The sequence below is a fragment of the Copadichromis virginalis genome, linkage group LG5 (assembly GCF_057382275.1).
Source record: "Copadichromis virginalis isolate Kocher_CV1m ecotype Utaka linkage group LG5, C_Virginalis_male_GT1.1, whole genome shotgun sequence".
In the NCBI taxonomy this organism is placed as follows: domain Eukaryota; kingdom Metazoa; phylum Chordata; class Actinopteri; order Cichliformes; family Cichlidae; genus Copadichromis; species Copadichromis virginalis.
The window spans coordinates 21007820-21031148 of NC_140622.1; the positions used below are offsets into that span (position 1 = coordinate 21007820).

The following is a 23329-nucleotide window of genomic DNA, read 5'->3' on the forward strand; positions in this document are numbered from 1 at the left end:
AAATCTTTGAAATTTCTGGTGTTACAGGAAGTCTGGAAATTTCTGTAAGTCAAGCGAGTGAGCGCAACCCTTAAGTGAAGAGTGTGTGTGTGTGTGTGTGTGTGTGTGTGTGTGTGTGTGTGTGTAGGTGTGACAACAAATGTTGGAGAGAAATCCTGAGCAGATGAACAAGTTGTCTATAGCAGGTTATCAGAGTCACTCAAGAAACTGAGTGAATATAACCATTCAGGAAAAAAAATGAAAACAAATCCATTTCATAAGTCGTTTTATTTTTCATGTCTTTCACTAAATGCATCTTCTTCAGTGTTGTCGGGCATCGGAAGTGAACCAGTTCATGGCAACACGGACAATACCGGTGCTTTTTGAATGTTTTCTATACGTTGAAGCTAAAACGCTGAATTACTAATGTTTGCAAAAGCATGCCATAATGTGTCTGTGAAGGTTCTCGGTCAACCAGGTCATCGTAGTCTAAGGAGCTTGGAAAGAAAAGCATCTGGACTTCTTTATGTTTCCTTGAAGACGTTTCACCTCTGAATTCAAGCAACTTAAAGAAATCCAGACGCTTTTCTCTTTTCTCTCCAAGCTCCTTAGACCATGCTCTTTGTTGACTTTAGCTCTGCTTTCAATACGATACTCCCGGACAGACTAATAGTTAAACTGCTGGATATTGGACTTCCTTCTACCACCTGCCGCTGGATCAGAGACTTCCTGTCAGACCGTGTACAGAGAGTTAGAGTGGGGCCTCATCTTTCCTCAGCCCTCAGCCTTAACACCGGCTCTCCACAAGGCTGTGTACTGAGTCCTCTACTGTACACTCTGTACACACATGACTGTGTTAATACCCACCCAGACAGAGTCATCAAGTTTGCAGATGATACCACTGTGGTGGGGCTCATCTCTGGGGAAGATGAGACGGCGTACAGAGCTGAAGTTCAGAGGCTGACAGATTGGTGTGTAGACAACAACCTGGACCTCAATACCACCAAGACAGAAGAACTGGTAGTTGACTTCAGAAGCAGGAAGTCTGAGCTGCAGCCTGTCGGCTAGTGTGTGTAAAGGGTGTCCAGTTTCAAGTTTCTGGGTGTGCACATAGACACAGACCTCCAATGGAGCTCTAACATCTCTGCGGTTTTGAAGAAGGCCTAACAGCGTCTCCACTTTCTGAGAATCCTCAGAAAAATGGACCCGAAGAAGGAGCTGCTGACCGTCTTCTACCGCTGCTCCATTGAAAGTGTGCTGACATATTGCATCGGTGTGTGGTTCTCCAGCTGCACCACAGCACACAGAAAGGCACTCCAGAGGGTCATCAATATGGCCCAAAAAAATCCTTGGACATCCTCTTTCCTCCCTGAAGGACCTGTACAGCACTCGCTGTCTCAAGAGGGCACGCAGCATCCTACAGGACGGTACACACCCAGGACACCGGGTGTTTAAGCTGCTGCCGTCTGGCAGGAGGTTCAGGCTGCTGAGGTCCTGGACAAATAGACTCAAGGACAGCTTTTACAACAGAGCAATACCCTGATCAATGCAAACAGCTGACCTGACTGGCTACCTACCTGGACTTTTTTTTGGGGGGCGGGGTAACAACGGTAAAAACAGTAACAATAATAATATTTATATTTATAACAAGTTGCAATAACAATTAATGTGCAATAATAACAGTGTGCAATACAAATACACTTATTCTTCTTTTTATTATATATAAGTTAATATACTGTGTTGTGTTGTTTGTGTTGCGCTGTGATGTGTCGTATCGGGCCGTGTTGTGTTATATGTAGTGCCGACGTAGGACAGTTTTCCAATTTCATTGTACTACTGTACTATGTATGACTGTGCAATGACAATAAAGAGTTATATTATCTTATCTTATAATGTCTTTTGTTAAAGAAGCTCCAAGTTAATGGGCTTGAAAAGCATGTGGCATTGTAATAGTTTACGTTTGCCTGAATGTTTGCGTCCCGAGATTAAATGAACAGAACCAAATTATGTTTTAAAATATAGGGTAACTCAGAATTTTGAAACACTGCGTTTCAAAAATTGAAAAAACAAGCAGCTGGTATTGTTCTTAAAAACAAATTAGTTAATTCCAGCACTGTAACACACACTTCATTCTAGACTGTACACTATGTTAATGTAAACCCCTTATAAAGGGTGGAAAAATTCAACACCATAACAGCCTGCCATTAAAACAAATCAGATTTGCTGAGACTGAATTGGAGGAAATTCATTACAAAAAGTAACAGTTTAATTAGAGCTTATGCCACAATTAAAACTATTAATGTACACTGTTTTTTCTTTATTAGAAATTTTTAAAAGAATCCATCAAACAATCAGTAATAAAAACTCAAGTCACATTAAAGTGTGGAAAATGTGATAATGTGAGAAGCAGTTAACAGGGAACATTGTGTAAGTGTCCTTCTCTGTCATTTTTAGTTTTCATCTGCAAGAATTTGGCTTAATTTCCATCCTCACTGACAGAATCAACACAAGGAAGCCAAACAATCCCCTTTAACAGATGTCTCCCATCATTCGTTAACAGTATACCAATGTTCATCCAGCACAGCTGTTTGAGCATGATCATTTTTGATTAGGTTTATCATTATATTAGTGGTTAAAATAGAATAAACTACAAGGCACAGCAACTGCCCAACAAGTCAATAATAAACTCCTGGTATACAAAGATGTCTTACTTCACACAGGGTTTCATTTCCCAATCGAAAAACAATAAAACTGTGGAACAAAAATCTATGGATCAATAAAAAAACAAAAACAAATTAACTTTAAAGTGACAGACAGTGCACATAAAAAAGGAATGGCATTTGACCTAACGCATGTGAACCCATCTGTCAGCCACGGTGGTTGTGTTAAAGCCTGGCCTTCAGCATGGAGAGCTGCCAATAGATGTGGCACACTGGAATTCATCAAGGATTTTAATGCTGATGAAAGCAAAAGGATGAATGCAGAGGTATAGGTCTGTGTCATCCATTCAGCTGGAAAACGACTGCAAACATACAATACTTACAATAGGGTCTGGAGACTATCTGTTAATGATTTAATTTATAATGATGAGAACATTTTTGTGCAGGGATGTTTAGTCATATAACAGATTAACACAGCTGACACTTTGCACAGGAAGCTTGAATTCTTCTATTACCATAAAGTCCCACCATATCCAGTTTATTATAGGAAAGCATAAACTGGAGACACGGCCTACTGTAAAATAAAACACATGGTCTTAGAGAGAAATTAAGATTAAATACTCAAAAAAGACTTTTTTTAACACCCCAGAGATACTGCTTTGTGTTTCACCTATTCGGGAATTAGCGACCACTCCAAACAGCTCAAAATGTCCAAGGTTAGAAGAGCACAGTTGGCCTGACTGTTTAAATATGCAGAGGCAGAAATGTGTTCAGACAGAAATGAGAGCAGGTCCACATTTATCTGGCATTACTCCACAACACAATTTATGATTGCGTTTGACCTCGTGAATTACAGTTTCCAGTTCCAACGACCCCAAAATTCTCCAATTGCTCTGACAATATACTGGCTCTCAATCAAACCTTTTCCATATTAAATTCTTAGATTATCCTCATGTGTCACATTGCCAGTCAGCATAATTAAACCATCTCAGCATCATAGCTATCATCTACAAATAAAACAGTAGTACTCCAGTTTTTCTTTAAGAAGAGTGGACTTACAGGGGAACACATCTGGAACCCACTGGGGCTAAGGTTCATGCTTTAAGATGCAGCTGTGGCTAAGATGGTACAGCGGTCATCGAATTATTGGAAAGTTGGTGGATCAGCCTTCCAATGGGTCGACTCCCTGACTTCTCCGGTCCACATGACAAAGTATTGTTGGGGAAGATATTGAACCCTGAGTTCTCGCCATTGGAGAGTGAGATTGTGTCTGAATGTTAGATAAGTACTTAGGCGTAGAAAAAAAAGGTGCTCTGTGAATGAGACTGTGTTCAACCGAGTAGAAACGCATTGTGTAACTACCAGTCCATTTACCATTTACTGCTCCTAAAGAAGGACTCAGAATAGAACCCCTGGTGTCAGATAAAAGCTCTTCAATCTAATAATAACGCTATACTTTTTAAAATTATTACTTCATACAACAAACCATTCTGTAGCTTGGATTATATCCGATAAAAACAACCAAAAAACTAGCTGCATTTTCTGTGTCTCTTAGAAAGATATTGCTCGCTAGACGCAACATCTGCTCACCTTCCCTGGAGGCCCGCTGTCTCCCTGCTCCCCCTTCAGCCCAGCCTGGCCTGGAGGTCCTGCAATGCCCTGAGGAACAAATTACACAATGTTAACACTGAGAAAAAAAAAAACACTCAATAGTGCTGCCACCGGTGAGCAATATGACATAAACTCAAACCTGCTTTCCTGGTAATCCATGTATTCCTTCTTTGCCAGGCACCCCATCTCTTCCAGGAACACCAGGTTTTCCTGCTTCACCCTGAGGAGCAGAAATGCCTTAGCATATGCAGTGTTTATCACTCTCACACTGAAGATCATTTACTCATTCAAAATCTGAATCGATGCCTGTGTTAAATTCACATCTTTACATCATTGATCAGTTATGGTCTACACAATAAGACTCTAAATAATGCACACAATGCCAGATAAATGAACTTACATCTATTTTGCTTGATTTTCTTATCAAAGTATGCCAGCACTTATTTTCAGGTTATAAAAAAGCACTTCACATTTTAATATATTTAGTCTACAATAGTCAACATATTACACAAATCCAGCAGTGGATGTGTGAGAAAACCAGAAATAATAATGGTAGAAATGTTGATATATCCCCAAAAAAGAAAGAAGGGTCTGATATCCCAAAAAACCCTATGCAGCTCAAGCTGTCAGCAAAATCTTGGTACAGATGTTTCGGCATTTTCAGTTAATCACCTCCCTATTTTCAGCTACAACAAAACTGCCTGAGGGTCAAGACCTTTTTTCACGTTTACATTTCCTCACTGTGTGACACATTGCAGCCGCAGCAGGATTAAGACCAAATACGCACCACCTGCCCTGGCAGTCCCGGAGGCCCCTGTGGACCCTGCAGGGAGAAAAAAATTACAGTGGTACGAAGGAACACATTTTGATACACACCGTGAGATTTTAAATTTTAAATTTCACGAGAAAACATGACAGAATTATTTTCCCCTGCTGAGAAGTTATGATTTGTGGGAACACATACCACAGCTCCTGGGGGACCTGCTGGTCCTGGCAGACCTGTGCTCCCCTGTGCACCAGGAGGACCCTGCAGAGATGAGAAATAAACTCACAGGGTTATCTGTTGTACATCACAACTGTGCACATTGTTATATTATTCGGTCCCGGAGAAATTTAATGCATTTTATATAAGATGTAAAATTTTTTATACCTGTACACCAACACCTGCTTCTCCTTGATTACCCTGTAAAAAAACAAAAAGTTTTATGAGTTTGATAAACAAACAAACAAACAAAAATCTACTTGTTGTACACTAAAGTTTTGATAATGTAGTGAACTCACCTTTACACCGGGTGGACCTGGCAGCCCAGCGGGACCCATGGGACCCTGTTAAAAACACATCATCAACGTTGGTAACTGTTAATAAGAGTCTTTGAATGTGTGTGACATGTTTGTCATACTTACAGTCGGCCCCATAATGCCTGGCTCTCCTGGGTTTCCCTATAAGCAAAGTCACAAAGTCACATAAAAAATTGAACATCTGCACACAGGCCACATGCTAAAGGAATGGGGTTTTTTTTTTTACATTTTTAAAAGCTAAATGGCTTTGTTCCTGAGAGTTATGTAAGAATGTCAGCCGTGTCTGTCGGTCGCTAAATATAACTTTCTGCTAGGAGTTTCCATTCACAGCAGTCCCAGTGAGATGATCACTGATACAGAAACAAGCAATTCTGCATTTGACTGCTCCAAAAAACAACCAAATGAGTGAATATTAAACTGTGTACAGATCAGCTAATGAGTTTATGTATTTTTGAGGTGTCTCTTTCAAGTCTTTAACTCTAAGTTAAATGACTACTGGTAGTAGCTTTATATGTAACAAAGTGATGTTTTCATCCAACTCTGAGTAGCAAAATCCAGAGCTGAAAAATGACGCCAAAGGTTAAGCTTATGAAACACAAAACTGAGGCAGGTTCCAAAATTGAGAGATAGATAGATATATATATATATATATATATATATATATATATATATATATATATATATATATATATATATATATATATATATATATATATATATATATATATATATATATATATATATATATATATATATATATATATATTTATTTTTTTAACAATGATTAGCAGCTATCTATTAACTGCATTTTATATCCATCAATCCTTAGGTAAAAAATGATCACTTAAAAAGAAAAATCCTAAAACTGAGGCTTCAGATTTAAAGGTTAAAAACCCATACATGTTAAAATGATAAAATGTACAGATAATTTAAAAAAAATGGTAGCCTTTAATGCTAATTTTAGTTGTCATAATAATGTAATGAACTCATTTTTTAATATAACTTACTTATTAAAATTTTTATTCAGGCTTAAATAGGCTAAAAGTCTGCCCCAGTGTTTGACGCATGCTTTTACATATACTACCTTTTTTGTACCCATGCAATCTATAGATCATCTTGCTTACCAAGCAAGCCAGCATCAGCTGATAACTTCACCCTCTCATTCAATTCAATTTTATTTATGTAGGTCCAAATCACAACAACACTCGCTTAAGCTGCTTCATATTGTAAGGTAAAGACCCTACAATAATACAGAGAAAACTCCAGCAAACAGATGAGTAAAAACTTGGAGACAGTGGGAAAGAAAGACTTTGGCTAGATCAATTTTTGTATACAGTCAACTCCCAGGAAGCAAGCAAATAACTTTCATTTTCAAAATGTAGAACTATTCCTTTAGGCAACATATTTATGCATAAATATGTTTAGAAAAATTGAGTACTGAAAAAGGTGCACACTTTTTCTGTACCCAAAAATCTACAACTTGGAATGATAAATACTGTCATATGTACATGTCTCTATAGGAAACATAAAATACAAGCACTTAATTGATGGACAACAGGTAGAACAATACAAACAGATTATCTGAAATGTCAACAAGGAGACATTTGCATGGTAAGCTCTGAAAAATCAGCACTGTGCAAGGGATAAGCAAACAACAGACATCAGGCACAGCTGCATGCATGATAAGCAGATTCGAGCGAATCATCAACCGTACTTTCTGGAGTGCACCCAGTTTAGTATTCCCCACACTACTGTACATAAGAGCTGCGGCTGAGGATGTCAGCCGACTTGCTTTCATCTCGTCTAACAAATTTATGGTATTTTACACATTTAAATTATTTGCTTCAAAATGTAGTCCTTGAGTTTGACATAGATCCTTTTGGACATTTCATGAGGAACAGTTCGAGGTCTGACTCTTATCCCAGACCTCAGCTCCCAGAATCATGATTCTAATAAGAATGAATTAAGATTAAAGAGGTGAAATTTGCCTGGGAGGTACATGACAATGAGTGCATCCCGATGACAGGTTGTGCTCCTGGTGTTAAATCATGCTTTATTTTTTACCCTGCTTGCTTTGTAAGCTATTGCCCATCAGCGTCTTATCAGTTTTGGTCGAATCCTAATTATATCTGATACTACAAGGACAGATTCTCCAAACCTTTTACACCTATTTCCCCAAAAGCTCAAGCATGCCAGCCATCAGCAGAGAACCTACCGGTCTGCCTAGAACTCCTGGGAACCCAGGGAAGCCCTGGAGAAATGACAGACAAAGGAAAGTGGATGACAGGAGGGAGGGGGGGGGACAGGTGGGTGGAGAACAGTGACGAAAAAGGGGAAACGAACAACACACACAAAAGGAAATGGACATAGATAAGACGCACACAGGTAGAGAGAGAAAGTTAAAGAGTGAGGCGTTAGTCGCACAGCTGCACGTGGTTATTGCCTAAGGATCTACGAAGCCTCGGCCCAAGGAGGGAAACAGCTCCGTTGGCTTTGAACTTGCAGCCAGCCTGCAGCTTTAACTCTGCAGATCAAGCCTAAAAGAAGCAGACTGTGTTACTGGTTACTCACTGGTTGGCCTCGAGGACCAGCAGGCCCTGTTGAACCCTGCTCAGACACGCAGGGAAGGAAAACAAAAAGTGTGAGGAATATTTTCCTTTATCTTTCCTTGGTTTTACCATGACTGATGATAACCATGACTTACAGAATTTCCCCAAAGTGTGTTTTGGGGAAAAAAGATGAAACTTTAATGTGTTCTTTGTAGAGATGTGGTTCCTACTTGTTACATACTTTGAAAACAATAGATTATAGGCTCATTATGTCTGTGAATGATTATCAGTGATATAAGGAAATACACACACTTACCAAGTCAGCTGAAATTAATGTTTAGAATACATATTTACAAAATCAATGCTATATCGTTTTCACTATGACAATTTGAAAGTACAGTGTTGTAAGAGTCAAGTTAACTTTCAGAAACCTCTGCCACACATCCCGCAGGGAGCAGTCCACTTACCGGTTTCCCATCCTGGCCCGGTTTTCCAGTCTCTCCTGGTGTTCCCTGCAATTGCAAGCCACACATCTGTATGCTGACAAATCTCATAAGAGTATCATAATAGTTTTATATTAGACTGAATAACACTTTCACGCAATTTAGCTGAACATCAACAAATATGAACACAACAGGTCATCTTTACGTTTCAGTTTTGCAAGATAAACAAGAAACAATGTTTTAATTAGTGGGAATTTAAGGAGGCGGAAGAGAAATTTTATTAGCTTTAGACATAGCTTGACTAACTGTTTCCCCATGCTTACAGTCTTTGCACTAAGCTAAGCCAACCAGCAGCCTTCAATAGTGTAATATTTAGTGGACAGATGTTAGGATCACATCTTTTCATCACTGATCTTCCTAACAAGCAGGAGGTGGTAGTCAGAATATTTAAAACACATTTTGAGTTCATGATTAGAGTAACAAAATATTTTAATCAAGGCTCCATTTGAGAGGCAGCTTACCTGTGAGCCATCACGGCCTTTTTCTCCTGGTTCTCCTCTCTCACCTTTATCACCTCGAGGTCCCACGAAACCCTGTAAGGCGCATTCCAATTGTTTATTCATATTAAGACACATACGATGTGACATGACACAAGATGTGTGTAATATGCGTAAATCTTACGCGGTCTCCTTTAGGTCCTGACGGTCCTGTAGCACCAGGTTCTCCCTTCAACCCAGATACTCCAGGAGGGCCTCTAGCCCCAGGAGACCCAACCAGGACTGAGTCAGCAGATTCTCCCTATAAACCATAATCACATACATATGTGTATCCTTTTTTTATTCTACATTTACTAAATATCTTATCACAACAATAACTAAAACTATTTTACCTTTTGACCTGGCGGGCCAGCTGGTCCTGTTAATCCATCCCGACCCTGAGAAACAGAACAAACTATCAGTTAACTACAAGAACCAGAAAATTTACTAAAACAAGAAATGAAACCATCAACCTAATAAGAGGACTCACAGAATCTCCTCTGTCACCTTTCTCTCCTCTTTCCCCCTAAAAAACAAATATACAATGTCATCAGTGTGATGCCACAAAAAGAGACCCCATTTGGTTGCCCAACTCTCCTCTCCACCTTATCTCCTGGCCTTCCTGCCTCTCCTAGTTCCCCAGCTCGTCCAGGAAGACCTGGTATCCCTGGCTTGCCAGGCTCCCCAGCAGGCCCCGCAGGTCCCTCTGACCCTCGTTCGACAATGGCTCTTCCTGGAGGCCCCGCTGGTCCCACAGGTCCTCGGTCCCCTGCGTCTCCTTTGCCGCCCCTCTCTCCAGAAAAACCACGAGCACCCTAGGGCAAAACCAGAATAAAAAACGATTTCTCTATCAATTTCATTCGATTAATTACACTCTAAAGAAAAAATCCAAGCAAGATGCTTCATTCTATCTGACTGGAAGTCTTCACATCATTTTGTCTTTTCACTTTAATCCTCGAAGATGCTTAGTCACACTTACATCTGCTCCAGATGGTCCTCTCTGTCCAGGCTCACCCTTATCTCCCTTTTCACCTTTCTCTGAAAGTGTGTCCTTGCTGTCCATAGCCTCCTTCAGATCAGACACCTGTGTGGAGCAGAAATCCAAAACGGAAAAGCTTTATAACTTTCAGCAGCAGATGCCCATCTGCAAAATGTTTTAATCCCCAGACAAAACCAGTCATTTAGAATTCATCCCAGCAGCTCAAAAACTGCTCATAAACAGTGTCACTTTAACCTGCCAGGCATAATTCTAAAATATATAAGCAGGTGTATGTGCATAATAAATGAAAGACTCATGCCTACATTTACTGGACTAAATGAGCTGCTGAAACAAGGCCAGACATCAATGGTATGATGACATTTGCAAGAACAAAGTGGGAAATATAACACTTTGCATACATTTGCAGGAAATGTTCTTCTCTATAAGCTATAACAGAAGCAAGAGTAAGTGCTGATTTTAAGACTGTTTAGATAATTGCATTTTTTCCCCATTATTCCATCCATCCATGCAAGTGAAAGCCAAAAGAAATCATGTTCAAATCGAGTTAGTCATCTGAGGAGTCCACCTACCTGAATACCAAAGCCTGCCAGAGCTTTCTGTACATCCTGGCAGGAAACACGGAGACATTATTAAACCGAGATGTAGAAATGTAAAATACTGACAACTGACAATTACATGACAGACAATGTGCTGATGTCTTACCACTGACGTCCCGGGTTTGCCAGGTGCTCCATCCTCTCCTGGGTCTCCCTAAACATAACAAGATATGAAGGAGTCAAAAAAAAAAAAAAGTGGACCCTCGATGTCACATTTTCACTGAATGTTTCACTTACAGTTTCACCTTTCAGGCCAGGCAGACCTCGCTCTCCCTGAAAACAAAAAAGAAAAAATGAGAAATACCAATGAGGGTGAGGGGGGAATCGCACTGCAATACCATCACAATAAACTGCACACAATAATAACGGCATCACAGTAAAATGATTCTTAGATCTTTGCAATCTTTCTTTTGTGCAAGAAAAAGTACTCCAGAAATGGAAAAAAAGCAGGGCTTATTTCTTTAGTAATGTAACTTTGGTGTTAGAGTGTGTGTGTGTGTGTGTGTGTGTGTGCGTGCGTGCGTGCGTGTGTGTGAGTTATTATTATTCAGCTTTAATAACATGTTAGTTCAAAGTACTCCAGTTTATACTTGCTAACTAAAAGGTAAGTTAATTGTTCAAAGAGGACTGTGAATGTCATATGCCAACTAAAGAGTCTTGAGGTGTAATGAGTTCTCATAAGAATAGAAGGTGAAAGACTTGACCTGTAGCTGCTGTTACATAGAATCACATTTCCATTCACTTCCTGTTTCAGCTACAGAAGCAGGACACCAGTTAATACAAAAAAGCCCAGAAAAAAAAGAAAAAACATCTCGAAACTACAACTTACTCTGGTTCCTGCAGCTCCAGGGATTCCTGGGACACCCTGAAAGGAAAACGGGGACACAAAAATGAAGACACCCTGGCAGCTAACAAACAGCAACTTGTGTAGATATGACACACATAACTGCTAGTTGTGAATGTTGGTGGCTCATGGTTTGGGGATAACAAGAGCAACATACATAGAATATAGTGGACAGTTAGTATAGTTTGACTGCCACTTATTTTCTTTAAAAATATATATTTCTCCATTAAATAAGCTAAAAGAATCTAACTAAAAGATGCTCAATTTAGTTTCAGCAGCACCAACAGCGGCAATAAGAATGGTGATGCACACTCACGGGTGTTCCTGGGGGCCCCTGTGGACCTGGGATTGGTGTCGCGTCAGCTCCTTTCACATACACAACCTGAGAAAGGGGAACATCCCGTTTCATTCAAAACGCCAAATTAACTTTGCTATTTTTCACATGTTGGCTTCACTCGCACCTGACCAGGAGGACCAATGCTGCCAGGTAATCCAGGTGCTCCTGGGGGACCAGGGGAGCCTAAAGGCCCAGAAGGACCACGGTCTCCTGTCTCCCCGTCACGGCCCTGAAAAACACATGCTGTTCACAACTGAAATTCACCCCACACACTTTCTTCCTCTTTCACTATAGTAAAGGCTGAACTATAAAATCAAAGCAGGTGGCCGCTGCCACCCCTCCACTGATGTTCTAGAGATAATTAATATGAATTTGCACATGAAACCGGCACTCTGACATTTGGCACCCCTCTGGATTCCACTCAGAAGTCGCTCCACTTAAAGGCTAAGCTAGATCATTAGAGGTGAATTTATATAGCTTCTTCAGAGGAGCCCATTGATTCAGCAGTGAGAGGCTGATGTCAATTTTAGAACAACTATGGCTGACAAATATACAGCTGAAGGGGGAAGTGATCAGGAGAAAAAAAGGATGGAAAGCTGATATGCAATAAAGTCATAACAGTAAGGCAGGGCGATATAAGGCATCTCGATAAGATATATAAAAAACAAACTGACAACAAACACATTTTTGATAAGTAATCATATGAAAGAGGTTTGTGAAAACTGACATCTCTTCCAGCTGCTCCAGCTTCTCCTTTGTCACCCTGTAGATTAGAAATAGACATTAAATACAATCTTCAAAAAGAATCCTGCTAAATTATGGGTTTTCTTGTTTTAATCCCCTCTTTATGTGCACATCATGTAAAAATAAAAACCAATGTCTAATGTACGTACATGTAACATGCAATTTTACATGACAATCGCGTGGCTTGGTTAGCAAACATCGTGCCATGGGTCAAGTAAGATGCCTTTACAGAGTCAAACTGTGGAAATCATGTTGACTAAATCGTATAAAAGAGAGACAGACCTTTCTACCATCTTCACCTGGCACGCCATCCTCGCCCTGTGAGTCCAAACAAAATGCATTACAATAAACAGGAACAAAGTGCATAATGGCCAGTCTGCCACGGGAGCACTCAGTGCCTCTGCTTTAGAAACTCACTTAAGCGAACGATTATGCGGCAGAGCCTGAAATAAATGTCCATACTGCTTTTGATCAGTAAATATCATTTACAGAATAAAGGTATAAAAAAGGCCATTACCAATTATACAAGTACATCAAACTATGAGGATATTATATTCAGGAGGTCAGAGTTACCGTTTTGCCAGGTGGTCCAGCTTTGCCATTTTCACCTGCTTTACCCTGACAAATAAAAGTAAAGTTAATTAGAAATTTGGAAGCGGAAGTTCAGTAAAAACATGTATAGGCCTGACAGACAGAACGATGGAACTTTGTGGGAGTCTCCTTTTGAGTAGGATAGAGGGATACTCACAGGTATCCCTGGATTGCCTGCAGGTCCAACAGGCCCTGGGGGACCCTGCGCCCCTACTAGTCCAGGTAATCCCTGGCAGAAAAAAAACAACAAATAGTCCAAGAGTAGATTTTGCAATGAATTACTAGACACTGTAAAACAGTGCAAAATAGATTTAAATGTGATTTGTTTATTTTCTGAGACGATCACTGTGTAAAAGATTCAGATTCAGAGATGTCATCGCTAGATAGACTTTAATGTGCATGAGCAGCTGCAGAGCTGTTGTACAACTGCCCTGTAAGCCAGGATTTAGATCTTTTAAATAAACCCTAAGTTTCAAAGTTCTGGACTTTTAATAACATTATTATGGTCAATATTGCATAACAGTCTCCTCTGAAAAATGGACTGGCCTGGAGACATCTTTCCCTACAGTCGGCTTACGCAACTCAGCACAGATCTAAAAGCTGTTTTTTTACAGTTTCCACAGTGCCCTCTGCAGGACGCCCACTTCAAGTGCATATGCTCACTAAAATTGAGAATGTCGCAAAATAATGACCCCACAACCCCAAATTGGATGAGCGGAAGAGAACGGATGGATAGATGGATGCTCATTAAAATCAAACTACAGAAGACATTTCCATCATGAATAATCATTTGCACGGTGATCATCTCAGACAATATGAAAAGTACATTTCCTGAAACTATATTAAATACATTTCCAGTGTAAAATGATTAAAACAGAACAATGAATGAAAACCTGAAGGGGCAAACAATTATACCCGTCTACTTAAGTAACAATACAACCAAAAATAATGTGTTTATTTTGTAATGATTGCCTTTTTCACACAATCATCTTCAAAGACAGAGAGAAACAAAACTTACATCCCTCCCTGGATCTCCCTGTTTCCCAGGATCACCCTATAACACAAATAAAAACAAATGCAGTGCATCAGCTACACAGAGACTCTGTGAGTCTTATAGTTTGGTAAAAAATGAGACAAACTGAAATACCCTCTGGCCAGGTGGCCCAGGAGCCCCTGGTTTACCATCAAGACCAGGACGCCCATCTAAGCCAGATGCTCCCCGTTCTCCCTGGTAATGCATCAGTTAAGAGTTAGGAAATCACATGGTTATTACAGTCTGTAAGTTAGCAGTATACACATGTTTCTGCCAGCAGATTCCTACTGGAAATCTGCTGTTTCACTAACAAAACCAGTGGAAGTTTCCTTGCAGCACAATGACAGAACTACACATGTCAGAAGAGAGCAGTAGATGAGATTGTGTGACTCCAAACCTTCTCTCCAGGTGGTCCTCTGTCTCCTGTGTCGCCCTATAAAAATCAATGTGGCATAAATATAGTTGAAAATCAATGAAATTCAGACAGTTAAAGATATGCATTAGAGATAATTGTAATGTAGAGAATGAGAGAAGGAAAGTCCACTCACTCTTGTCCCTGGAGGCCCCCGTTGTCCCTCAGGACCCTTTATAGATGACAGGAAAAGAACAAGAAGTCACATCACTCTTGCATACAAAAATCTACTGAGAACAGGATCTATGCACATTCAGATTTATATAGGGCAACTTATCAGATGCTATGAATGCATTTAAAAATTGCAAGAATGAGGAACACTCACTCGTAGGCCTGGAGCTCCAGGAGTCCCCGCCTCGCCTTTCGTGCCTTTGCCGCCATGCTCTCCTGGGTCACCAGCATCACCCTGGGAATCACAGTGATGTAATCTGCTGCTATATACTTTTTTTTACCCAGTTACCTTACATTTTTCAGCTATTGGTGTTTATTTAGGATATTTTAACAGGTCAAACGAACATACTTGATTTTGTAAAAAAATAAATAAATAAATAAATTCTCAGTGTCTACATGCACAGAAAAAGCGCTCACCTTTTCTCCTCTCTCTCCTTTCAGCTGGCCCTGGATATCAGCCTGTTGACAAACAAACATGGCAAATGTCACATGGAGCACTGCCTCCTCTGTGTTATCAAAATTGGATTATAAGTAGTTAATTTGGTGTTAAGCTGATTCCTGGAGGCTGTTAAACAGTGTTCTGTGACACTGTTTTTTTACCACTGTTCCTGGTGGTCCTTGGGGCCCTTGAAGTCCCTGGTTGAAGAGAATAAAGTGTGTGAATCCACTAACGGTACATATAAAGACACATCTCCCATTTCCAAAATGAAAATAAGCACCATACCTGTTCTCCCTTCTCTCCTCGTGGTCCAGACAGTCCAGGGCTGCCCTGTGATTGAACACAGATCAATAAAGGTGCTGAGCGGCCGACCTTTTTCACAGCTCCTTCTCTCAAGGTCTCAACAGAATAGTACAAGAGCATACTGAAAAGCTGTCTGCATGATAACACATAAATGAGCGTCTCACATTTCGTCCACTCTCTCCAGGGTCTCCTATGTCTCCTTTCTCGCCTGGTGGCCCTGGCTGACCAGTCTGACCCTGAGTGCAGCATCAATCAAAAGGTCTGTTAAGTGAACTTTCAAATGAGGCAATTTAAAGGTTGCGATTGAAAACTTAACTTTAAAATATGCTTCAAAGAGATTTGTCATACCCTCAGTCCTCTTTCTCCTGGCTTCCCTGGAAGTCCAGACTCACCCTGATGAAAAATTAAAGTAAAAAAAAGAAAATGGCCAAGAGAAAGGATGGAACTACACCTAAATATTCATGACAGAAGGATCCTTTCTTTGTGGATATATATGATGGGGATGATATTCTAGTCAAACAAACATATTATAAAAGGTAAAAAGAAAAAAGAAAGAATGTGAAAGAGCGGATGTTATACTCACAGGAATGCCTTCATCACCCTTCTCTCCTCTCTCCCCCTAAAAAAAACGGGATTAATAATTTATTTGGGTGTGAAGCTCTGTGGCATTAAATTTCAAAATCGACACTAACCCAGTAGAGCATCTGAAGAGAGTACACATGCACAAAAGAAAGGCACTGGACATGTCATGAATACATAAAGGGTACTTGTTTTTACCTCTAAAACGACCATTAGAAAGAGGCGCATGTTGAAAGAAACAGAAGAAGGTTGCTGTTGATTTTTGATTACAGCACTGAGAGCAACATGGACAACCTTAATATCTTAAAACAAAAGTATGGAGTAAAGTGCAACAGTATATGGACACCTACACATTACACCTACAGGAGCTGCTCAGCCATGAAAACCCATACCATGAAGGTCCCGGCACACAGTTATTGTGCTGATGTTAATGCGCAAGGAGGTTTGAAGCTCTGTAACTTTTCGTAGCTGAGTTGCTGTGGTTCCTATATCTTTCTGATTTCAATAATTGATTGTGTTGTATTTTAGGTGATTGTGGAATATCTCGCAGGATAGAAAGTGACTTGTTAAGGTGTGGCCCAATACTTTTATCCATATAATGTACTTCACTGTGTAAGGTAAACCAGTGAAAGAATAAAAAGAGTATAAAAGTTTCAGTAGAAGCTATAGTTTCCCATAGAGGCTGGACCATATGGTTGATATTATAATAAGAATATTAATGTGGAACCAGAAAACATTTTCCATATATCATAAATTTAGATTATCAACTGATTATTACACTTATTTTAAGTACAGAAAATGTATGTCAACAGTCCTTTCTAAATATATTTACACTGTGGAGTAAAACTTAAATTATCACTCAAACCTACATCCTATTTGTAAACTCTTGAAAAAAAAACCTGTTGCTTGTCACAGTAAAGGTCAGGTAGTAACTTCATCCAAAACACCGCTCTGACCTGTTTACCGGGAACACCTAGCTTTCCTGGGAATCCTGCGCGTCCATTTTCTCCCCTCTCTCCCGGTTCACCTGGATCTCCCTAACAAACAGTTAAGAGGACCAGATAAACAATCAAGCAGACACTAATAAACAAAAACAACTGAAAGCATTCGCAGCAGGCCTCTCACCTTGGCACCTGGCCTTCCGCTAATACCAGCGGGCCCCTGAGGGAAAAGCATATGTTTATGTACTTTTGCTCTGAGAGGTTTGGGAATGACAACAGGTGGCACAAGGGAATGCTCCATGAATAACTGATGCTTGTGTCAGGAATACATCACGGCAGCTGTAAACAGTGCATCTGTGCCCTTTGTAGCTCTGATAAAGAGAAGTTAGGATGACTTACTCGCTCTCCCGGCTCTCCCTTAGGTCCTGCAACACCTGACCCTCCAGAGCCCGGAGACCCCTTACAGTATAAGAAAAAAAATCAAAAACCATTATGAGGTACGGCAAATGATGAACATTTAAAAGCAATAATTAACATATTTTTCTCACTTTCTCTCCTCTCTGCCCTGGTTCTCCCTTTTCTCCTTTCGAACTCTCAGGGCCAGGTACGCCTCGCTCCCCCTGCGGGTGAAAAGCGGTGGAAGTTACACCCATGAACTCTGAGCGAGCTCCGCTAAAATGAAAAGTTGTAGGAGATGCGATTTTACACATTACCTGTTCTCCTTTCCTCCCTGGGAGACCTTGAACCTGCATGATTTAAATAATTCAATAAAGGCTTGTCATCATACACATAGACTGTCATGAATATTAAGTGTATATCCAAAAAAACGCATGAAGAAATGAATGTATGTGATGATTTTCTCATGTCTGATTGCTCACAGTTCTCCCAGGCTCTCCTCGTGCACCGTCATTTCCCTGGGAACAGACATGTTCACTTGTTCTTTCATCTTTGCTTTGAAATTCATTACACCAGATTATGAAACATTCAACGGCAAAATCACGTTCCTATTGACCCGCTGCCTCTCATATCATTGCACTTAATTATATCAGTCTCACCTTTTCTCCTGGCGGTCCACTGGGTCCTGGTAAACCCTGTTACAAAAAGGAAACACCATTTTGTGAGACTCCTAATGCAACAAGCATGAAACGGAAAGGCACACAGATGCCATTAGCCAATATAACATAGCAGTCTGTCACTTACTCTTACACCTGCTGGTCCTGGAGGGCCTGGCTTCCCTGAATCTCCCTGAGGAGGCAATTTAATTCAGAAAAGAGTGAAAAAAATCTTTTGAAAGCACAAGATGCTAACCTGTAACTAAGACTACAAACTAAACCAGTACTCACTCTTCCTCCAGTTTCACCAGCTGGTCCTCTCTCCCCCTACAAACATAAAAAGGTTCAAATTCAACACATGCTCTTTCGGTGAAAGTTTCCCTGTATTAAATCAGCACATGCAATCAACAGAGTCTTACTGCCATACCTGAATAACTGAAAACATTACAAACCTTTTTGGGGTGTGCTCGAATACGTGTGGGTAAAACGATGCACAGCATCAGTGGTACCAATCTACTGAGCATCAGTGACATCACTAAGGTGTCTGCTGAGAGGATACTAAAAATCCTTCCCATCTGACAAGTGATAAAATGGCATCATCCATCATAATTCATGACTGTTTCTTTTCTCGGGCTCTTTGATATACAGTATCATTTTATGACCTCGTTACTTATTCATTCATTCAGATTTTTTTTTGTGAGTAGCATAAAAGGACTCCAGCTGTTACATCATCACGATTATTTTTTTTAAATGAACGTTGAATCTTATAGAAAAGGGGCCCCAAATACTGTGAAAAGTTATCTTGATCCATATAACAGAAAGACGAATAAACAGTGACACAAAGAAAGATTCAGTCTCATGTCATGTCACTCACCCTATCTCCCTGTGATCCAGGCTCACCTGGTTGCCCTCTGTCTCCCTATCAGGAAAGAGAGTGATAGAAGTCATTATTCTTTTGGAAAAATGGCAAAAGTTTATTTTTTTCCCTGCCATCGTCTTACCTTGCTGCCAATTTCTCCTGGAGGCCCACGGGGCCCCTGAAAAACAGAAACAAAATGTTCAACCCTAAATTTATCAGCTCCACTGAGGGGGTTATGAATTTATTTCTGTTTCTAATTACACTGTTTCCTAATTAGCAGGATTTCTCAGCACCCAAACATGGCCATTTAGAAAGCATTTCCTCAAAACTCTCTAACTGTAAGGCACAGAAGCCCTTTTTTCACATGTATTTATTTATCTAAGCCGCCTTCATCATCCTGTCTGTTCTTTCTGATATTTACTGCATAAAATGGATACATCTTCATCATACTGTACTATGAGCCATGCTTTTTAAACACCCATGTGTCTGACCTACCCTGTCCCCAGGTTCCCCATTTTTGCCTGGAGGTCCAGGTTGTCCTTCGGCACTGTCACCCTGAAAAATAATCACAGGCCTGTGAAATAAACACATTGCATCACTCTTAAACCGACTCAATAGGCAACTACCTTCTCCCCTTTTCTGCCCTCAAGTCCTGCAGGTCCTGGAGGACCCCGAGGTCCCTGAAGTCCTGGAATACCCTGATAATACAAAAAGCAATTAGTAAATGCAAAATATGCCTTGCTTGTACACAGAGCCAACCTTCAAAATAATGTGTCAGCACACTGTCTGCGATTGACAGCTCTTACAGGGGAGCCCTTCTCGCCTTTCACTGCCACCCCGCTGCCTACTCCTGGAGGTCCCTGTCAGCAAAAAGAAATAAAAGGTGAGAAATCATTCTGCTCGTGTGGTCCTTCGCAGTGAAAGGACAAGTTGGTGATGGTGTGACTCACCCTCTCTCCTGGGCTTCCCTTGTCTCCCTGTAGAAAAAAGTGGAGGAGGAGAGAGAAAGACAGATTGAGAAAACAACCGGGGGGAGAACGAGGACTCAGAACATTGTTACTCTATAATAGGTTTCCCAAGAGACTGATGTGCGTCATGTGTATGCACACAAACTCACAGGTTGATCTGTAAAAAAAACCCCCAAAAAACAAACAAAGGACGTCTCTGCTGTTTTATGTATTGTTTTATTGCGGTCATAAGCCGCTACTTTTTTCCCCACACTGTGAACACTGCGGCTTATACTGACGTGCGGCTAATGCATATTTTTTGTCATGCGGCCAAAAACATTTTGCCTGGTAACAGTAGACCAATAAAATTGATAAGTAGTATATATACGTATATATTTTTACCGGTTGTTAAGAGACGTTGTAATGTTGTTTGTGCACCGTTCCGTAAAAAAAAACACAACATACGCAGCGTAATTTGTGTGTTACCGATACGTACGTATACTTAAAGGTAGCCGTGTTACAGCCGCTGTTTGAGGAAAAAAAGCATTTGCAGTATGTATTTTTGTATGTTACCATAACGTTTATGTTACCATGTTTATGTTACCTTACGGATTAAATTAAACGTTAAAAATCCTCACGTGTAATATTTTTGTGCAGATATCTCATATTACAAGTGAAACGCATACGGCTTAAAATCCGGTGCGGCCTGTACAAGTGCAAAATTGATTCTTTCTAGGATTAGAGCATGCGGCTTTTCATCAGGTGCGCTCTGTAGTCCGGGATTTACGGTACCTTAAAACTAAAGCAGATTGACATAATGCAATGATCTGTTAATAACGCGACATTCTTATAAAATAACTGAAGAATTGGAAACTTTGCTGGGAAAGAGAATAAAGGATGAGATTTTTCTTCATTATTTCCCAGTGGGTCACCACAGCTGATCGATCTGTCCCTTTATCCCCAGCCAGTGGCCAGTGAACACTATGATAGACAGGGTAATTCATGTCCAGACTTCAGACTTCGCAAAATCAAACAGCATCAGTCTCTGGGGCGATCGTGGCTCAAGAGTTGGCAGTTTGTCTTGTAATCAGAAGGTTGCCAGTTCAAGCCCCGGCTCGGACAGTCTCGGTCGTTGTGTCCTTGGGCAAGACACTTCACCTGTTGCCTACTGGTGGTGGTCAGAGGGCCCGGTGGCGCCAGTGTCCGGCAGCCTCGCCTCTGTCAGTGCGCCCCAGGGCAGCTGTGGCTACAATGTAGCTGCCATCACCAGTGTGTGAATGGGTGGATGATTGAATGTGTAAAGCGCTTTGGGGTCCTTAGGGACTAGTAAAGCGCTATACAAATACAGGCCATTTAGCATCAGTCTCTGTTATTGAATATGAAAACTGGATTTTTAATACATTAAAAGAAGAAAAAAGACCCGAGACTTTTTAAATATGGAGTGGAAAACTGAAAAGTAGAAACCTGGATAAAAACCTCCAACCAAAGAAAAACTGCCCAAGGATTTCTTTACATATACAGCCAATGATTGATATTCCACTGATGAAATATGCAGGCAGCTCAATACTACCACCATGTGTGACACTCTGACAATAACAGTTTCTTGTTGGAGAAATGCTCCACAGAGTTCATAAACCATATCCAACAGCTGTTTTCCCAGTAGGAATGGAAATAATGGAAAGAACTGAGTGAAAAAACTGTACCCACCCAAGTATATAATGACCAGTATATAATAAGCTTGTATATAAAAACAGAGCAAATATTCATTGCATTTGAAACTGCTGCTGTTTCCTTGTACTTGTAACAGAGCTAAGGGAAACTGACTGGGTAGTTTCAGAATCAGAATCAGAATCAGAAAGGGTTTTATTGCCAAATGTTGAGCAGGTTTACAACATTAGGAAATTGCTGCGGTGCTTAGTGCAAACATACTGTCATAAACGCTTAAATAGATATAAAAATAAAAATAAGAATAAGAATTAAAAGTGCTAAGTAGATAGTTTAAGATACGTTTTAGCACCGATATGGCAGAGAACAAAACTTCTGCACAGAAGTCAACCTGGCGGTCAGTGTTTTGCACTAGGAAAGGATGTGGGCTCATACATACATGAGACATGAGTAAGGGCACTTTAGAAATCTGATGTCAAAAGAATTAACTATGGAAATCTATTTCTTTTCTTAGTAGAAGCGAAACAATGCAGGAGAAAAACCTTGACTGAAAGCCCTGGTGTTCCTGGTATTCCTGGGCGACCATCCTGGCCTCGTGTCCCTGGAACTCCAGGTTCTCCTTTGGTGCCGTCCCTGCCTAGCCGACCTGGTATACCCTTGCCACACAACAAAAACTCAAGTCAGTACATATGAATGATGGATGACCATACAAACCATTTTAACTACACTCTCTTCTACACCTAAGATTTTACAGGTGACACTTTGGCCCACTGTGGGTTTTAGGATTACACTGGCTATTTAAAAGAAGTTAAAGAATGCTGTGAATGTCAACATAAGAAACATCCTGACTGGTTATCTGGTGCTTTTCTTACATCTGTTCCTGGAATGCCTGGTTCTCCTTTCCTCCCTGGAAGACCCCCACCACCAGATGTCACAGAACCTGGTTCACCCTAAAATATCAACAAAGTGCAGTAAACAGTGGAATAATAATACTTCACCTTTTTTCTGAATTGGAAAAAAAAAGGTTAAGACGTTTTTAAGCTCACCCTTTCACCTTTATCACCCTTGGGCCCCAGTGGTCCTGGTGTTCCTGGTTCACCCTAGAACAACAGAAAACAAAGGAAACACTGCAGTTCAAACCCGGTCACCAACAACTCTCTGGTACAGGACGGCTGGGGCTACTTACTGGGTTTCCTCTGACACCAGGTAAGCCTTGTGAACCCTGTGCAGTAAAAAAATAAAAAAATAATAATAATAAGTAACAGTATTTTATTGACTCGCTGCTAACAAAATCATAAACAGTCAATCTGTGGGTTCCAGTCACTCTACTCACAGGAACACCTGCATTTCCAGGGGCACCTGGTCGCCCTGGTAACCCTGGATTTCCATCAATACCGGGAAAACCCTAAAGAGAACACGGCATATTAGTTTGCTTCTGTTTTGGCTGGTTTGTATGGTTTAGAATGATTTCAGCTACACTTACTCGCTCTCCCTTTTCTCCTTTTACCACTAGCGAAGGGTCAATTGGGACACTTTGGCCTGGTGTTCCTGGACGACCTTCAGGGCCTCTGGGGCCATCTCTCCCAGGCAAACCATCACGACCCTGTATGAAGATTGCTATTTTCAAGAAAGAGCTAGCATGGCGGTGGACTGCAAACCGACATGCAGATTTGCATTAACCATAGGCAGGCTAAAGCAACTTAAACAGCACAACCTGTGTAGAGCTGCCAGTTAACACG

At 40.6% G+C, this 23329-nt stretch overlaps 1 protein-coding gene across 1 annotated transcript in view; it reads right to left on the minus strand.

Moving 5' to 3' along the window:
• The window catches only part of col7a1 (collagen, type VII, alpha 1), a 57377-nt gene that overhangs the window by 21684 nt on the left and 12364 nt on the right, over positions 1-23329 (minus strand). The window contains exons 31-87 of the mRNA XM_085457945.1: positions 23074-23193; positions 22924-22995; positions 22777-22812; positions 22637-22690; positions 22463-22540; positions 22133-22246; positions 19929-19955; positions 19785-19838; positions 19605-19676; positions 19474-19533; positions 19121-19156; positions 18994-19038; positions 18411-18446; positions 18268-18312; positions 18123-18158; positions 17946-17981; positions 17781-17813; positions 17616-17687; positions 17467-17526; positions 17252-17287; positions 17083-17163; positions 16131-16166; positions 15896-15940; positions 15712-15783; positions 15530-15574; positions 15406-15441; positions 15223-15264; positions 14960-15040; positions 14771-14806; positions 14620-14655; positions 14337-14417; positions 14208-14243; positions 13347-13418; positions 13172-13216; positions 12881-12916; positions 12582-12617; positions 11979-12083; positions 11834-11899; positions 11503-11538; positions 10911-10946; positions 10780-10827; positions 10647-10682; positions 10057-10161; positions 9683-9892; positions 9568-9603; positions 9431-9475; positions 9223-9339; positions 9063-9134; positions 8566-8610; positions 8121-8156; positions 5655-5690; positions 5532-5576; positions 5401-5433; positions 5215-5277; positions 5038-5073; positions 4390-4470; positions 4230-4298 (exon numbers count right to left, since the gene is read on the minus strand). Of these exons, the coding sequence (XP_085314071.1) occupies positions 4230-4298; positions 4390-4470; positions 5038-5073; positions 5215-5277; positions 5401-5433; positions 5532-5576; positions 5655-5690; positions 8121-8156; positions 8566-8610; positions 9063-9134; positions 9223-9339; positions 9431-9475; positions 9568-9603; positions 9683-9892; positions 10057-10161; positions 10647-10682; positions 10780-10827; positions 10911-10946; positions 11503-11538; positions 11834-11899; positions 11979-12083; positions 12582-12617; positions 12881-12916; positions 13172-13216; positions 13347-13418; positions 14208-14243; positions 14337-14417; positions 14620-14655; positions 14771-14806; positions 14960-15040; positions 15223-15264; positions 15406-15441; positions 15530-15574; positions 15712-15783; positions 15896-15940; positions 16131-16166; positions 17083-17163; positions 17252-17287; positions 17467-17526; positions 17616-17687; positions 17781-17813; positions 17946-17981; positions 18123-18158; positions 18268-18312; positions 18411-18446; positions 18994-19038; positions 19121-19156; positions 19474-19533; positions 19605-19676; positions 19785-19838; positions 19929-19955; positions 22133-22246; positions 22463-22540; positions 22637-22690; positions 22777-22812; positions 22924-22995; positions 23074-23193 (3294 nt within the window). The remainder of the gene's footprint in view (positions 1-4229; positions 4299-4389; positions 4471-5037; positions 5074-5214; positions 5278-5400; positions 5434-5531; positions 5577-5654; positions 5691-8120; positions 8157-8565; positions 8611-9062; positions 9135-9222; positions 9340-9430; positions 9476-9567; positions 9604-9682; positions 9893-10056; positions 10162-10646; positions 10683-10779; positions 10828-10910; positions 10947-11502; positions 11539-11833; positions 11900-11978; positions 12084-12581; positions 12618-12880; positions 12917-13171; positions 13217-13346; positions 13419-14207; positions 14244-14336; positions 14418-14619; positions 14656-14770; positions 14807-14959; positions 15041-15222; positions 15265-15405; positions 15442-15529; positions 15575-15711; positions 15784-15895; positions 15941-16130; positions 16167-17082; positions 17164-17251; positions 17288-17466; positions 17527-17615; positions 17688-17780; positions 17814-17945; positions 17982-18122; positions 18159-18267; positions 18313-18410; positions 18447-18993; positions 19039-19120; positions 19157-19473; positions 19534-19604; positions 19677-19784; positions 19839-19928; positions 19956-22132; positions 22247-22462; positions 22541-22636; positions 22691-22776; positions 22813-22923; positions 22996-23073; positions 23194-23329) is intronic.